Below are 18,177 nucleotides of genomic sequence, written 5' to 3'. Positions count from 1 at the left end.
AAAATAGTGATCAGAATGTCCAGTTTGAAGGGCAGTTGTGACTTCCCCCTGGAAAATGCATGCTGTCATTACCAAAATTCCTCTACTGTCACAATGCTGTTTTCCTAATGGATAAGCTATGAAACATACATGAGGACTTTAGTGTGAAATTTCACTTTTTGGAGTTTTAATTTGTAAATATGTCAGCTGACCACATTTCTCCCAACTTGATCCAAACAATACAATTCCCCACAGACTAAAGAGATACATAGTTCTTTCCATGATCACCTTCAAATTCAAACACACTGGAGAGATAGAGAAGTCCTTTACTTACATTAAGAAGAATAAAAATAAATATTATCTTAAGAACATAGTATAAGGGAGGTACAAAAATACTTACCTTGCCTTCTTCGTATTTGAGAAGGAAACTCATGAAATAAGCTACATTCTCTAATTTTTAAGATTTTTACAAATTAATAATTAGAGGACAGACTTAAAAATAGTGCTTTTATGTGATTCTACATCATGAACAAGCAAAAGAATGAGAAGTTATACTGCATTTATGTATGATGTGTCAAAATGCATTCTACTGTCATATCTAATTAGAACAAATAAAAAATAATGTTTGATATTAATGTCACCAAAGTGATACCAATTAAATAGGAATACACAATAAAGTCAATGATTTAATCTCTCTCCATTCAACAAATAAGAATGCAAATTTATTCACCTGAATCAATTTACATGTACTCATGAATTTCTATTTAATGATGGTATTTCTTTCTGTTATTCTTATTTAAAAATCCTATAAAACAGGCATGCCACTACTCAAAATACAATCACACCTTTAACTACTTAATTAAAGGAAAACTTCCCTTAAAAGAAAAAACAAAAGGTAACATTCACTTTCTTCATTTTCTCCACCAAAATCACTCTTCCTGAACTTGCCATTCTTCCCAGTTATCTTGAATTGCTTTTGTCTATTTAACCTGTGCCTTTCATGTTAAATTGTATAGATAGTTCTCTGTTCTCATCTAACAGAGCCTCTCAGAAACTCTATCAAAAAAAGAAAAAGAGGGCTAGGGATGTGGCTCAAGTGGTAGCGCGCTCGCCTGGCATGCGTGGGGCCCGGGTTCGATTCTCAGCACCACATACAGACAAAGATGTTGTGTTCGCCAAATACTAAAAAAAAAATAAATATTAAAATTCTCTCTCTCTCTCCTTCTCACTCTTTCTTTAAAAAAAAAAGAAAAAGAAAAAAACAAAAACACTATTATTTATTTATTTCTTCTGCCTTGAACACGACTTCAGAAACAATGATAAATTCATTTTTTTTACTTCAGAAACACTAATCATTTCATATTTTCCTTGCTGAAGACATATCACAAGCACCAGAGTTATATGATGACATTAGATATCTTTGCCTTGCTTTTGAAGCAGATGGGAATGATTTTAAATAGTCTCAGTTGAGTGTCATGCATACTGGGTTTTGTACATATACTTTCGTAAGCTAACAAGACTTGGTTCAACTGAGTGTTTTTCTTATAAATCAGTATAGAACTCTATAAAATCATTTTTTCTATGCTTTATGTGCATATAAGATAACTATAAGATTCTTAGTTTAATTTTAATATAGTAAAAATATTTATAAGTGAACTTTGCCTGGTAAATAACTCATTATCATTGTGGTGAACAAGCTGTGATCATAATCTTATTTCAAAACATCATTATTGATAACTAATATTTCAATTATATTTTTATAAAATCATGAAGAAACTATTTGCATAATTTTGTTTATACTGTCTGTAATGAAATTGCTTTTGAAATTAGTGGTAAATATTTTGCAAATGAATTGAACATCTTTTCCTATTTTACCAAGTTCTGGGGATACTTTACATAATCCAAGAATAATCTATCTTGAAGTGTACTCATCAAAATAGAGAAACAATATGGTTCTGTTGTTTTTTTACAGCATATTTACTTATTAGAAGAAAAACAGTGAGCTGTATTGGTTTGAATGAAATATTAAATTCTTTAGTAAATTTGCTCTATTTTTATTTGTATTTCTTGTGTTACTTTTTATTGTCAATTTTGTTAGGAGCTATGGTTTGTAATTTGATTGGCACTCTATCTTGAACTCATGTGGTTTATTTGTTGCAGGGTGATTTTACTTGGGAGGGAGCTCAAATGTGACTTACGCTCTGAATTTTCATTATTTCCCAGAGATGTATCTATATTAATAATATTTTTACATGTAAGCTTTTCTTTCCACTAATCTTATCTATTCTTATGCTTTACCTCTGGCTTTGTTGTATTAATCCTGTCCTTGTTCTTTTTAATTAACATATATTAATTGTAAAAATAAATGGTATTCATTGTGGCACTCCCATATATGCATATATGGAGCATTGTGCAGTTCTATCCTCTTCTACACCCTAAATCCTAAGGAAATTATCCCCTTCTCTACTTTCAGGATCCCATTTTTTGTTGTTTCCATATATGAGCAAAAACACAATATCTGCCTTTCTGTATCTGGTATATTTTGCTTAACATGACATCTTCCATTTTCATTCATTTTCCTGCAGATGAAAGAATTTCATAACTCATTACATCTGAATTATACTCTGTTCTGTATTTTTGTGTTCTTTATTCATTAATCTGTTGACAGTCTCATAGAAGAATGAAATTATGCCATTTGCTCCTGCAAAAGAGATCATCATGTTGAGCAAAATAAATCAGAAAGACATATATTACGTATTTTCTCTCATATGATAAAATTTAAAAAATGGGGGGAAGTATATCATAAATGTGAATATGGCACTGTTAGTGTAAAGGAAGGGAATCAGGGGACAGAAAGAAGAAGACAAAACGGAGGTAATAGGGAGTGAATATAACCATGTTATAAACATGTACAACATATGACACAATGAAATAAACTATACTGTATAAGAAAAATTTGAAGTACATTTTGATGACAGAGTTCCATGTAATATTTAGTACATGTTTCGGAAAGACCATAAGTATCTCAGTAACAACATCAAAAGCAAAAGGAGATGAATAAAGGAATACATGAATTTTCAAATGTGAATAATTGAATCATTTTGTAGTTAAATACTTTCTATCTATATCTCACAAGGCCTTAAATACAAAGAAATGTCTCAAAAATACTATTGAAATCATTATTTTTATTAAAAATAACATGATCATTCTCATTCCCTTCAGTATTCATATGCTCATGTGCAAACATTCACATAGGTACACGCAAATGAAATTATTTCACTTTTTTATGTATTATCACATAGGCCATAGAAAGCTCCTGAAGTCTTTATTCCACTTCCCTAAAATTAATGTTGTTTCCACACCAACTCTGATATATCCTTCGGGATATATAAGATACACTTTCCTTTAAAGGTTCAGTTTAATTCAACAGATATCAAAGGATTTAGACAGTGAATACCAGGCATGTATACATTGTAGATTGTGATATTGTTTAAATAAGACCCAGAATAGCTAAATAAGATTGTTCCCATGTCTCTGTTTGGTCATTCAGAAATGAGGTGTTAAAGGACATGCAAAGAAGTACTACTTACCAAGTATTTTTTGTTGATATTAGTAGATACATTGGTGAGAGCTGCTTTGAATATATCCTAACTGGTAACTATAACCTCAGAAATACAGTTTTGATTCCACCCACCTAATTTAAAAATAGACAACATTGAGAAGATTTCTTTTCTTTGAAAATGTTTACTCTTTACAATTCTTAGATTTCTATTCAGTGCTACTTTTCATAATGAGTATGAATATTTGTTTGCCCTAGACAAATTGACACTATTGGAAATGGTGGAAATCAGGAATAAATTGAAATGGAAAAGAACCAAATTAATGCCATTTTATTCTGACCTGACTCCATTTTATGGTTACTTAACAAATTTCTCTTCAGCCTCCTGACATCTGGATCTCTGTGGACAGTACAGTAGGACCTTCCTGCATCTCTGACTATGGTACTTATGTATAACAAAGATGATTCTGAAATGTGTAATCAAACAATTTTCTCATGTAATCAAAGTATCTGTCTCAACAGAGTTTTTCTGACCTATATGTGCTAATTGTTCTTGTGATTTTTTTCCTTTATGAACTGTGTACCTCCAACATTCAGTTGCTGGGAGTTCTTTGAGGTGCTAGCCTGCCATACTCATTAAAGGACTTTTCTCCCCTTTCTATTCAGCTCAATATGTGTGGTAGTTTGTAATTCTCATGCACTCTGTAACAGAATCACCCATGACAAGAAGAAAGAGCTAGAGAAGTGTTGTTAATCATGGCCAGTACCCTATTGTATTTACCTGTCCTTCCTTGTTCCTCCAGAGAAGAATCTAATTAAACTGTTCTTTTCAACATAGACTTAGACATGACTATGTTTCACTCATCTTAGGAGAAGTGACTGGAATGAGCCCACAGTCATGTGGACAGAAGAACTTGAGTTGAAAAAAATGAGTATGATCAACTTTTGAAATAAACTTACCGTTTATGGGTTTTGAAGTGAGAATATACACTGGATGCTTTCAAAATAATATTTTGTCAGCAGTGATGCTCTTGTTCAGAGTTATTACTTCAGTTGACCTTACACAGAATAATGTGTGCCCATTTTCCCTGCAGAAATGTAAAGTCATATGGTATTAAAAGCATTTTAGATGTATTGTAACATTTCTAATTTAATTTGTTCTTAGTTCTATATATTACTTGGTATCAGAATTTTAACCCAGAGATTTAAAAATACAATGTACATGAGACATTGACTTTTGTTACAATAAAACCAATATTACCAATTAAAATTATAACTATGAAAGTGTGATGAGAGACATAGATAGGATATTTAGAAAGAGTTTGGGAATATAAACTCTTGAGAATACAACACAGGTCACCTCAGCTATATATATCCTATTATCAACTAAGCGCATCTATGTTTTCCCCATTTTTTTCTACTTGTTTTTGTTACATCAACATATAATAGTTAAGAGTTGACTCTTAAGTCAAATTTATTGAGACAGAGTGTTATGGTTTGGATTTGAGGTGTCCCCCAAAAGCACATGAGTGAGACAATACAAGAAAGTTTAGAGGTGTAATGATTGTGTTATGAGAGCCTTAACCAAATCAGTACATTAATTCCCTAATAGGGATTAGCTGGGTGGTAAATGTTGGCAGGTAGGGTGTAGCTGAAGGAGGTGCATCCCTGGGGACATGGCTATGAAGTAAATATTTTGCTCCTGTTGAGTGGACCTCACTCTCTGCTTCCTGGTGCTTTGTTCTCATCTGCTTTCCTCTGGCACACACTTCTTCCATGATGTTCTGCCTCTCCTAGCCTAGAGTAATGGAGGCCACCATCTATGGATTGAGACCTCCAAGGCTGTGAGGCCCCAAATAAACTTTTCCTCCTCTAAAGTTGTTCTCATCTTTTTTGTTGTTGTTGTTTGTTTGTTTTGACCACAGGAGAAAAAATCAGATTAAGACAGAAATGAACAAGTAAAGATTGCATTTTTTTCAGCAATTCATGACAATGTTCAAGATAAGAGGTATATTATACTATTTTATTTATTTTGTTTGGGTTTAAAAATCTGTATTAAAATTCTTGTATAAAAGATGAAGTTTATCTAACATTAAGCTCTTAGGATTTTGCTTACCTTTGGGGACAAGGAAAGGAGAAAGCAATTTTCAGCGGGGTATAAGAGAAGATGGTCTGTTTCTTGTTTAAACAAGTGTTTTCACTGTGTAATCATGCAGAGACCTTTATGTATGCACAGCCTGTGCATACATTTGTGCATGGATGTTATCTATGAATAAAAAATTTAATTATTAGGAGCAGGGGATGTACCACATTGTTGCAGTGACTGCCCAGTGTATGTGATGCCCTGGGTTCAATCTCCAATACCACCTAAATATTTACTATTAAAACCACATCTATATGTCTAGCTTAATTCCGCTATCATTAATTGTAACTTAAAAATGCATTTTTTAAAATATATATCTCTACACACACACAAATACACACACACAAATTTGTAACATCCCAAATATATAACTTTAAAAAGTTATTATATAACCTCCATCAGCAGAAGTTTCATACATAAAAACCTTTATTGTGTCTGCACTTTAGATCTCTAAAGCAACCAATTCATTAGCAAAGCCAAACCTCACAGTCAGACTGTGATATCAGATCACCTTCATCTTCTACTGCTATTATGACCTACAACATGAATGATCTTTAACAGTCCTGATTATCTGTAATAGTCAGTTCTTTAGTTAAAAACATGGAAAAATATTATCAAGTTGATGGAATTTTAAAATGGCTTATTGAATAAATAAATGGATTGTGTCTCCTATTAGAGTTCCTTTATCATAAGAGAGAAGTAAAAGAAGGGAATGAAAGGATAAGAACACGAAGGATACTAAATTCTGTTTAATATCATGATCCTGGGTCAGACAATTTCCAACACTCTCAGATTGATATTTAAGAGGTGTAACATTCAGCTTTTTTTTCTATTACTAAAGGATGTTCCAGGATCTCAGAGATTCCAACAGCTCTCAGTTCCAGGTCTCTGAGTTCGTTCTGATGGGGTTCCCAGGCATCCACAGCTGGCAGCACTGGCTCTCACTACCCCTGGCTCTGCTCTACCTCTTAGCCCTTGGGGCCAATATCCTGATCCTGACCACCATCTACCAAGAGGCAAGTCTCCATCAGCCCATGTACCATTTCCTGGGCATCCTGGCTGTGGTGGACATGGGCCTGGCTACCACCATCATGCCCAAGATTTTGGCCATCTTATGGTTTAATGCTAAGGCCATCAGCCTCCCTGAGTGCTTTGCTCAGATGTATGCCATCCATTGTTTTGTGACCATGGAGTCAGGCATCTTTGTCTGCATGGCTATAGATAGGTATGTAGCCATTTGCCGACCACTGAGATATCCATCAATAGTTACTGACTCTTTTGTGATCAAAGCAACCTTGTTCATGGCAGTTAGAAATTGTCTAAGTACAATTTCAGTGCCCATCTTAGCTGCTCAGAAAAATTACTGTCTTCATAATCAAATTGAGCACTGTTTTTGTACTAATCTTGGAGTCACTAGCCTCTCCTGTGATGACAGGAAAATCAACAGCATCAATCAGATATTTCTGGCTTGGCTGATTATGGGAAGCGATCTGGGTTTGATTATTGTATCATATGTTTTGATTCTTCGGTCCGTGCTGAAGCTCAACTCCAAAGAAGCTGCATCTAAGGCCCTAAATACCTGCACTTCCCACCTCATCTTAATTCTATTCTTCTACACTGTCATTGTTGTTATTTCCATCACTCATAGTGGAGGAATAAAACTTCCCCTCATCCCAGTTCTACTCAATGTGCTACACAATGTTATCCCTCCTGCTCTCAATCCCATGGTGTATGCCCTCAAGAACAAGGAGCTCAGGCAGGGATTATGCAAGTTGCTTAGGCTGAACATCAAGAGCAACTAACATGGAAAAGACACACTTTTTATTTTCTCCACAGTTACCCCACTACAGTGCTCAGTGACTGCAAATATGAAAAGTTACTAATAGAGATACAGTAGCATCTTTTCAATTTTCATAGGAAAGCCATGGCAGCAACTAAAGCTTCTGAACAAGACACGTGGAAGCTAATATTTGAAATCTCTGTATTAACCGAAAAAATCTCATGACAAATGTAACATAATGATGCTATTTGTTTCAAGAAATCCAATTGCGAGATGTGAAGAATTTACAATTTATTATGTTATGTATGTTCCATGACTAGAATGTTCAAATAATGTTGAGTAAATATGGTTAGAGAAAGCATTTATCAATATCTACTATTAAAATTGAGTGTATAGTACTTTTATTTTGATGTAATTATTGATAAAATAGGAGTTTTTAATTAATATTTATTGGTGCATTATAATTACATGTAATAATGAGATTCATTGTGACATATTTGTACACACATATAACAAAATTAGTCACTTTCACTCCCCAATCCTTCCCCTTTTCCTATCCTCTTCTGCCACTGATTTCCCTTTCTCAGTTCTATGTCTTTTTTTCCTAATTTTATTAGAACCCCATTTTTTCTAACCTTGCACATATGAGAAAATATACAATGCTTGACCATGTGAGTCTGGCTTATTTCTCTTAATATAATGCTCTCAATTTCCATTCATTTTTATGCAAATGCCATAATTTTATTCTTCTTTAAGGCTGAATAAAACTCGAATGTGTGTGTGTATATATATATATATATATATATATATATATGTGTGTGTGTGTGTGTGTGTGTGTGTGTGTGTGTGTGTGTGTGTTGTGTTATCACATTTTCTTTATGCATTCATCTATTGACAGACACATAGATTGGTTAAATAAATTGGCTATTCTGAATTACACTGATATAAAACATATATAGACACTGGAGTTGTGTCAAAGTTATGGAACACTTGCCTTGCATGAGTGAGGCACTAGATTCGATCCTCGGCATGATATAAAGATAAAGAAATAAATATGTATTGTGTCTATATACATCTAAAAAATGGGTTTGCACTATATGTCACTAATTCTTTTGGACAATTACTGAGGAACAATATTGCAGTGTCATACAGTGATTCTGTTTCTAGTCTTTTAAAAATGTTTTATTATTGCATTATAGTTGAATATAATAATAGTGTTAATTTTGAGATAATCACACATGCATAGAATGTGATTTGCTCCATTTCAATTCCCAGTATTTTTTTCTTAACTTTCTCTTCTTCATTCTCACATCCCCTTTCATATACTCTATTGGTCTTCCTTCTATTTATTTGTTTTTAAATTGATGATTTATAAACATAAACAAAAATAGCATTCCATATGGTATATTTACTTACATGCTTAGCATAATTTGGTCAATTTCATTACTTTTCTCATTACTGCTCTCTTGCCCCTCAATCCCTACCTCTACTCCACAGATCTTCCTTTTATTTTCATGAGATTTCCCCCCCCACACACACACACATACTTTTCTCCTTATTTTACTCAAGCTTCTGAATATTAAAGAAAACATTTGACCCTTGACTTTCTGAGCCTGGCTTATTTCACTTAACATGGTGTTCCATTATTTGCCAGCAAATGCCATATTTTCATTATTCTTTATGACTGAGTAAAACTCCATTGTGCATACATACATACCATATTTTCTTTATCTATTCATCTTACTGAAAGGCATTGAGAGCTGCTTTCATACCTTGGCTTTGTGTATTGTGCAGCTATAAATGTTGATGTTCTCTTATTAGTGAAATGTGCTAAATTGAGTTCTTTTGGATAAATACCAAGGAATAGGATAACTGAATTACATAGTGGTTCCATTCCTAGTCTTTTGAAGAATATGGTAGGAATTAATTCAGCAGTTTATCATTTGTCTTATTATGTGTCATATCTTTATTTGAGTGACAAAGGACTTGAATATGCATTTCTCTAAGAAGGTATGCAAATCATTAAGTAATAACTGAAAATATGCTTGATATTGTTATTAATTAGGCAAATTCTAATTAAAACCACAATAACTTATCATTACACCTACTAAAATGGCTATAAATAAAACTAGAAAGAAATCAGAAAATGTTGATATATTGTTGTTGAGATGTAAAATTGTACCATAGCTGTGAAAAATTTAGACCATCACTCAGTAATTGAAATGATGATAGGTTCCAACATTTAACTCTGGTGTATAAATCCATCATCACTTAGATCATATGTCAGAACAAAAAGTTATACATGAATGTTTATAGTAGCACTATTACTCAAAAAGTGGAAACACACTATAAGTATATTTAAGTTGATGAATGGATAAACAAAATTCAATGTAATTATCTATACAAAACAATTATTCCATCAAAATATAACTATGAGGTAAGATATCAGTTTAACTATAATCACTATTTTGCTCTTTGTTATGTATCACATCACATCATCCTGTAAATCTTTTTTTTAAAGAATTTTGTTTTTAATTGTGGTGAGCCATTCCTGCGGACTGTGGTCGCCATTACATGATGGCGCTGGCTCCGCTGTGGTCTGTGAAGGACAACTCCTTATCAGAGAAAGTTGGCGTGTCGTTTTCTAGCACCCTGTGAGAAGGGTCCACGTGGCAGCTTTGCATTGGGGTTCGCGGTGCTTTATTAAGGCTGGGAGGGGCATCCGAGGATTATTAGAAGAATTTTTAGAAGAATATCAAGGGCCTGAATAAACTGCTGAAAGAAGATTCCTGAGTCGCGTCTTCCTTGCGGGCAAGGGGGTCGTGACAAATGGTGCCGAGACCCGGGAGAAAAAAAAAAAAAAGAAAAAACCAGGAACCAGAACTTTCAGTGGTCAGGGAGGCGCGCCGGTAAGTCCCAGGGACCCGCTGTTAAAAAGCGGGAAGCTCCTCTGTAAAGAGAGGGCGTTACATCTCATAGCAATTGCACTCTGTATTTGCGTTTTGTTTTCTGTGTATTTTCGTTTTGTTTTTGTGTATTTTTCTGTGTTTTCTTGTGTTGCGTCATGGGTGCCGTGACTTCAAGTCCACTTCTTCTGGCCCTAGATGGCCTTTTACGTTCCAAGGGACTAGAGGTGAAACATCGCACTTTAGAGAAATTTTTACAGAGGGTAGATACCGCTGCACCGTGGTTCGCATTTTCGGGCAGCCTCACTACACCCAGCTGGGATAAATTAGGCAAAGATCTTGATTTTGCTCGTGAGCAGGGCATGTTAGAGGGCGGGGTGATACCCCTCTGGAAGATAGTCCGTAGTTGCCTTACAGATGGCAGATGCCAAGAAGCGCTTGTTAAAGGGCAGGAAGTTTTAGAACACTTGCATGAAGAAAAGTCAGAAACGACAGAGAGCGAAGTGTCTCAGGAAGAGGGGAGTGTGCGGGGTGTGGAGAACGGGAGGAGACTGTATCCAGATCTCAGTGTGCTGCGCACGCCCCCATGCGAAAGTGGGTCAGAGGCAGAAGACGCTGAGGAGGAGGAGTTCAGAACGCTGTCCCGGCAGCTAGGGAGTTTAGGTACAGGGAACAGAGATAAGCAAGGGCTCAAGAACGGGCGGCCTCCCGATCCGCCTCGGTATGGCGGGGGTGTTTCGGGACGAAGTTTCCACGCCCAAACATGGAGGGCTGTTAACGTTGAGATGGGTCTTGCTTATCCAGTTTTTCAGGATGATAATAGGGGAAGATTTCATGAGCCTTTGGATTTCAAAATGGTAAAGACCCTGGCGGACTCTGTGCGCACTTATGGGGTCCATGCCGCTTTTACACTAACTCAGGTAGAGAATCTGTCTCGATACTGCATGACTCCCTCTGATTGGGCTAGCCTCGTTTGGGCTTGCGTCTCCCCAGGCAAATATTTGGACTGGAGAGCATTTGTGCTAGAGGGCGCAGCAGAGCAGGCTGCCCAAAATCATGCAGCAGGACACCCCCATTGGGACAAAGACATGCTTTTGGGACAAGGGAGATTTACTAATCAACAGACAGGATTTCCTCCTGAAGTATATGACCAGATTAATAATATTTGCATTCGGGCATGGAAATCACTTCCAAATAGAGGAGAGGTGTCTGGTAACCTGACTAAAATTATACAAGGCCCTACAGAACCCTTTTCAGATTTTGTAGCAAGGATGGTGGATGCCGCTGGAAAAATTTTTGGAGATCCTGATAGAGCCATGCCCCTTATCAAGCAATTGGTTTTTGAGCAATGCACCAAAGAATGTAAAACAGCGATTACTCCTTATAAAAATAAAGGCATAGAAGCATGGATGAAGGTGTGTAGAGAGCTTGGAGGACCTTTAACTAATGCAGGTCTTGCAACTGCTGTCCTTCGGATTACAAAAAGGGGCGGTTCTGGTGCCGGAACATGCTTCCGTTGTGGTCAGCCTGGTCATCTCAAGCGTGAATGTCCCAAAAAAGACAATTTCAATGGACCTCCCCATGGTGGCTTTTCCAATGGCCCTCGTTTACCGGGGTTGTGTCCAAGATGTAAAAAGGGGAAGCATTGGGCAAAAGAGTGTAGATCAGTGAGGGACATCCATGGGCAGCCTATTTTAACTGGGCCAAAAAATGTCCGAAGGGGCCCTCAACCCCAGGGCCCGCAAATATATGGGGCAATGGAGAATGTCACACCCGAACCCGAGACATGGCCATCTCTACGCCATCCCATGAGACGCGGAGAGCCACTACAGGTGCAGCGGGATTGGACCTCTGTTCCACCTCCAGACTCGTATTAACACCTAAGATGGGAGTCCAGTTGGTAGAAACTGAGTTCAAAGGGCCTTTACCACCTGGCACTGTGGGCTTATTGATTGGACGTGCTTCCTCTATTTTACAAGGTCTTCATGTTTTTCCCGGAGTCATAAGCCCTGATACTGTGGGGACAGTAAAAGTCATGGTGGAAGCTCCAAGAGGCATTGTGTCTATCTCCCCAGGGGATCGGATTGCTCAATTACTAATTTTGCCTAGTTTACATAACCACTTCCCAGCTGACTCACGGTCACGGATGGGAAGTGAGATTGGTAGCACTGGAGGGAATTGTGTCTATTTGTCACTGGGTATGAGCAACTGCCCCACCTTGGAATTAATCATAGAGGGTAAATCTATTATGGGGCTGCTGGATACAGGAGCAGATCGTAGTATTATAGCCCTTAAAGACTGGTCTAAGGGATGGCCAGTACAGACTTCTGATCAATCCTTAAGAGGACTTGGATATGCCCAAGCTCCTCAAATTAGCTGCAGACATCTATCCTGGAAGGACCCAGAGGGACACAGTGGTACCTTTCAACCTTATGTGCTTGATTTACCTATTTCTTTATGGGGCCTTGATCTGATGGAAGACATGGGGTTCTCCCTTAGTAATGACTATTCCCTAATGTCTCAACAGATTATGCAAAATATGGGGTATAGGCCAGGTCTAGGACTAGGAAAACATCTACAGGGGCATAAACACCCTGTGCAAGGTCGTCAAAAACTTGACAGATTCGGTCTGGGTTTTTCATAGGGGCCACTTGGGCTCAAATACCCATAACTTGGCTCACCGAGGAGCCTGTTTGGGTGCCTCAGTGGCCCCTTCCCTCGGTTAACTTGGCAGCAGCCCATGACCTAGTTAAAGAACAACTTGACTTGGGCCACATTCAACATTCTACTTCTCCATGGAATACTCCCATATTTGTCATTAAGAAAAAATCAGGGAAGTAGCGCCTACTGCATGATTTACGAGCAGTTAATGCTCAAATGCAACTTATGGGGCCCATTCAAAGAGGGCTTCCACTGCTTTCCTCTGTTCCTCAGGGCTGGCATATCATTGCTATTGACATTAAAGACTGTTTCTTTTCTATTCCTTTGCATCCTAAGGACTCACAGCGTTTTGCCTTCACCTTTCCCTCCTGTAATCACGAGGAACCAGATCAAAGGTTTGAGTGGGTCGTTTTACCACAGGGAATGTCTAACAGTCCTACAATTTGCCAGACGTATGTAGGGAAGGCACTCGCACCTCTCAGGCAACAATATCCTTCCATCAAGATTATTCATTATATGGATGATGTATTATTGGCAGCCAAATTAGAGCAGTCAGTTAATGAGGCCTATAAAGACTTGGTGAAGTTGTTAGCTCAGTATGGATTACATATTGCACCTGAGAAGGTTCAAACAGGGGATTCTATTCAGTATTTGGGAGCGACGATTGGATATGACATGTTAAAACCACAAAAGGTTACTATAAGAACTCAAGATCTCCAGACTCTAAATGATTTTCAAAAACTGTTGGGAGATATTAATTGGATAAGAGGTTATTTACATATTCCTAATATCGTGCTCCAGCCTTTGTATGCTATTCTTAAGGGTGATCCAGATCTTACTTCCCCTCGTACCCTCACTAAAGAGGCCAGAGCGGCCCTTATAAAAGTAGAAGAAGCTATACAACATGCTACTCTATGCAGGCTCCAGAGTGATAAACCTTTCCAGTTATGTGTGCTTGCCACTATGCGGCAGCCTACTGGAGTACTGTGGCAAGATGGGCCTTTACTATGGATCCACCCACATGTATCCCCAGGAAAATCTTTAGAATACTATCCTGATGCTGTTGCAGCGTTGGCACTTAGAGGGATTCAACAGAGCATTCAATTTTTTGGACAAGCACCTTCTTCTCTTATCATACCCTATTCTAAAGTTCAACTTAATGTTTTGTGTGCTACTCTGGACAACTGGGCCATTCTATGTTGCTCGTTTCAAGGGGATATTGATAATCATTACCCTTCTCATCCATTACTCCATTTTGTTAAAGAGTATCCTATCATTTTCCCTAGAGTAACTTCACCCACTCCAATTCCGGGGGCTGTTAACATTTTTACTGATGGCTCCAAGTCTGGAATGGGAGCTTATGTGATTAATGACTCTCCCCCTGTCCAACATCAATTTGCTCCTGGAAATCCACAATGGGTAGAACTACAAATTGTCATTGAAGTTTTTAAACAGTGTTCTTTTCCTTTCAATCTCATTTCGGACTTTATCTATGTGGTGCAGGCGCTCAAAATTCTGGAGGCTGTAGGAGCTATTAGTGACACCCATAATGTGTCTGCTTACTTTAATCAGCTTCAACAGCTTATCCGTAGCCGTACTGCCCCTTTCTATCCAATGCACATTCAGGCTCACACCTCTCTTCCTGGCCCGTTATCACAGGGTAATACCTGTGCTGACTCGGCAACTAGAAGCCAGTTGGTATGCTTGGCCTCCTCCTTAGAAGAAGCTAAATTGTTTCATCACAACTTTCATGTCAATGCTATGACACTGCGCAGACGTTTTTCCATCTCAAGAGCAGATGCTCGTCAGATAGTATTACAATGTCCCTATTGTGTCACATTTCTTCATCCTCCTACTTATGGTGTAAACCCACGAGGATTGAAGCCATTGGTTGTCTGGCAAATGGACGTAACTCACGTGCCTGACTTTGGTAACCTCAAATATGTACATGTTTCTGTTAACACATGCTCTGGAATTATTCATGCTTCTGCTTTATCGGGAGAAAAGGCACGTAATGTCATTACTCATTGCTTAGAGGCATGGGCAGCATGGGGTGCACCTGCATCCCTTAAGACGGATAATGGACCTGCTTATATGGGCAGACAGTTTACATCTTTTTGTTCTACTATGGGAGTACAACTTGCTCATGGGTTGCCTTACAATCCTCAAGGGCAAGGCATTGTTGAACGTGCCCACCACACCTTAAAAGAAACCTTAGAAAAACAAAAAGGGGGAATAGGAGTTGACCACACTCCTAAAGAACGCCTGTCCTTAGCTCTTTTTACCATTAATTTTTTGAATTTGGATATTCATGGCCGCTCTGCGGCCGATAGACATGTGTCCCCTCAGCCCTCTGTGACTGGCTATGTTAAGTGGAAGGATGTTCTTACGGGCCAATGGAACGGCCCTGATCCCGTGCTGACATGGGCACGAGGATCTGTATGTGTTTTTCCCCAGGATCGCACGGAGCCGCTGTGGATCCCTGAACGCCTGACAAGAAGAGTCTCGAGATCTACTAACCAGCAGCAGGAGGTGCCACACCAGTCCCATGATGAGGAGCTTCATTCTGATGAGTGCTCTGGCTCTGATGCTGGTGCCAACGGTACAGATGACACCAATGCAGTGGTGGGCAGTGGCACGGGCATGGCCAATGCCAATGCCAGTTCATAGTAATTCTAGTGTCCTCCCCACTCTTTTTTCTACCTCATGTGAGATGTCTGCTCCTTGTACCTTTCCTAGAGGGGACATGGAAAATATTTTTAATCAGTCTCAAGTTAATCTCACAGGAGTTTTTTGTTTCAGCCTTGGGAACACTAATTGTATTAGCCTTAAGACCAAAAATTTGACTAACTGGGAGGACCCATTGCGGTCCAGTCGAGTCTCAGGGAGCATTCTCAGTGCTGTATTGAGCCAAGTAGTTTCAGGAAAGCAATCAGGCTCAGGGACCCCCGCAACTAGCTCTGTTTTAAACATAACTACTTTAGCTATTATCTCCGAGGTATTAATCCCAATGCCTCCTTCTTCTAATAGTACTTGCAATGCCACTCATTTCAAGGCCTCTCCTTACTGTACCCCTAATTTTGGTTTTCCTCCAACATTTATGCCTTGTCAGGATCATTCTTGGGAGAAACATCAAGTTGCTAAAGGTTTCTCCTTTTCCCCCCCTCTGAAGAGATATGTTTACAACTTTAACAACAATGCCAACTCCTCTACAGGAACAGGTTGGTCCTGGTTTCAATGGCTCATTTCCAATGAGAAGGGGGCTTCAGCCGATATTTCTGCATTGGCTCAATTACTGGGAGCCAAAAGTTGGCTGGCTAATGTTTCTGGCACTACTAAGGAGAGTGAACGAGGTAATAGGCTTACATCTGTTTCGTTCAACTCTCTGTTACATTATGCCACATTGCCTCCTGCAATGGTCTGTATCCAATCCCCGTTCCTGTTCCTTTTAGCTAATGACACCTCATCGGGGATGCTGGATTGTTCTAATATTACCTGTTTCTTATCTGAGTTTTGGAATGATTCTTGGACTGTAGCAGTGATTATGAAAATTCCAACTTTTGTCCCAATCCCAGTCACTGCGGATCCAGATAAATTTCCTATTGTAGAGCTACTTAGAGTCCGCAGAGATTTTGGAATCACAGCAGCTATAGTGACAGCCGTGGTGGCATCTGCTGCTGCAGCAGTCACGGCCGGAGTAGCCATGGCCAGTCAAGTACAAACTGCTGCCACCATTAATCAAGTTGTTCAACAAACGTCCACTATACTTGAATTGCAAAATGCGATTAATCAACATATTTTGTCAGGGATTTTAGCTACCAACCAAAAAATAGATTTTCTTCAAGCTCAGGTAGAGGAATTGGCTGACCTAGTACTTTTAGGCTGCATTGACCAACGTGCACATTTATGTATAACCTCTGTCAGATTTAATGATTCCAGGAATGCTTCCCACATCATTGGTGGATATTTGGCCGGGAATTGGTCCATGGAAGCGGAAGACATGATCCAGTTTCAACTAACCCAGATAGCTGTCTTGAACAACACCCGTGTCGATCCTGTGACTCTGGGTCAATTCACCAATTGGATATCTTCTGCTTTTTCCTTTTTTAAGGAATGGGTGGGAGTAGGCATTTTTGGTGCACTGTGTTGTTTTGTTATGTTCCTCTGTTTGTGGTTTCTCTGTCGCCTTAAAGCTCGTAGTGCTCAAGATAAGGCTATGATCATACAAGCTCTTGCAGCTTTAGAACATGGTAACTCACCTCAAGTCTGGCTTGCGCATCTTAAGCAGTAAATCTTTGACATGGTCGTTGCACCCCAAGTTCTTATAACATTGCACTGGGATCGACATGTCCTTCTTTTGTCATCCTTCTAGTGTTGGAAAGCCTTTGCACTCTGCCGGTCTTGCTGCCATTGCACGCAGATGGGTTTCCACGCTAGTGCTTCTCTATCGCCTTAAAGTCCGTGCCTTTCTTTCAGGGTGCTGCCAACTTGTTTGTAGTTGTACTTCTAGACAGCCACAGTTCAGCCTCAGCTATTCCCTCTTACTCACCATCGTCACGATACAGGATGCGAGGCAAGGCACTGCACTTGAGTGATCCATTGAGAAGAGGGACCTCAAGGGGAGCATGTCCTATTGCATGCGGGTTTGACGTGTCTCTGCCCCGCCCCACGAAAAAAGGCGTCGGCTGATATGGTGTCAGATCTGGGGAAGGCGCTCCCTAGGGCTGGGCCATACTATGCAGCCACTTCTGCACAGTGGGATAGGACCTCTACTCTTGCTTGTATTGTCTTAGTGAAACAAAAAGGGGGAGCTGTGGTGAGCCGTTCCTGCGGACTGTGGTCGCCATTACATGATGGCGCTGGCTCCGCTGTGGTCTGTGAAGGACAACTCCTTATCAAAGAAAGTTGGCATGTCGTTTTCTAGCACCCTGTGAGAAGGGTCCACGTGGCAGCTTCGCATTGGGGTTCGCGGTGCTTTATTAAGGCTGGGAGGGGCATCCGAGGATTATTAGAAGAATTATTAGAAGAATATCAAGGGCCTGAATAAACTGCTGAAAGAAGATTCCTGAGTCGCGTCTTCCTTGCGGGCAAGGGGGTCGTGACATTTAATATTTATTTTTTAGTTTTCAGTGGACACAACATCTTTGTA

General features: G+C 39.0%; 1 protein-coding gene across 1 annotated transcript; it reads left to right on the top strand.

Annotated features, from left to right (window-relative positions):
- Nucleotides 1-5,098: 5,098 nt before the first annotated feature.
- Nucleotides 5,099-7,483, top strand: LOC101978568 (olfactory receptor 56B2). The gene is made up of 2 exons (XM_078044924.1): nucleotides 5,099-5,106; nucleotides 6,523-7,483. Exons 1-2 carry the CDS (start codon nucleotides 5,099-5,101, stop codon nucleotides 7,481-7,483), a joined length of 969 nt encoding a protein of 322 aa, XP_077901050.1.
- Nucleotides 7,484-18,177: the final 10,694 nt, after the last annotated feature.

This window comes from Ictidomys tridecemlineatus, chromosome 4 (genome assembly GCF_052094955.1).
Source record: "Ictidomys tridecemlineatus isolate mIctTri1 chromosome 4, mIctTri1.hap1, whole genome shotgun sequence".
Classification (NCBI taxonomy): domain Eukaryota; kingdom Metazoa; phylum Chordata; class Mammalia; order Rodentia; family Sciuridae; genus Ictidomys; species Ictidomys tridecemlineatus.
This window is presented reverse-complemented; position numbering and strand designations above follow the sequence as displayed.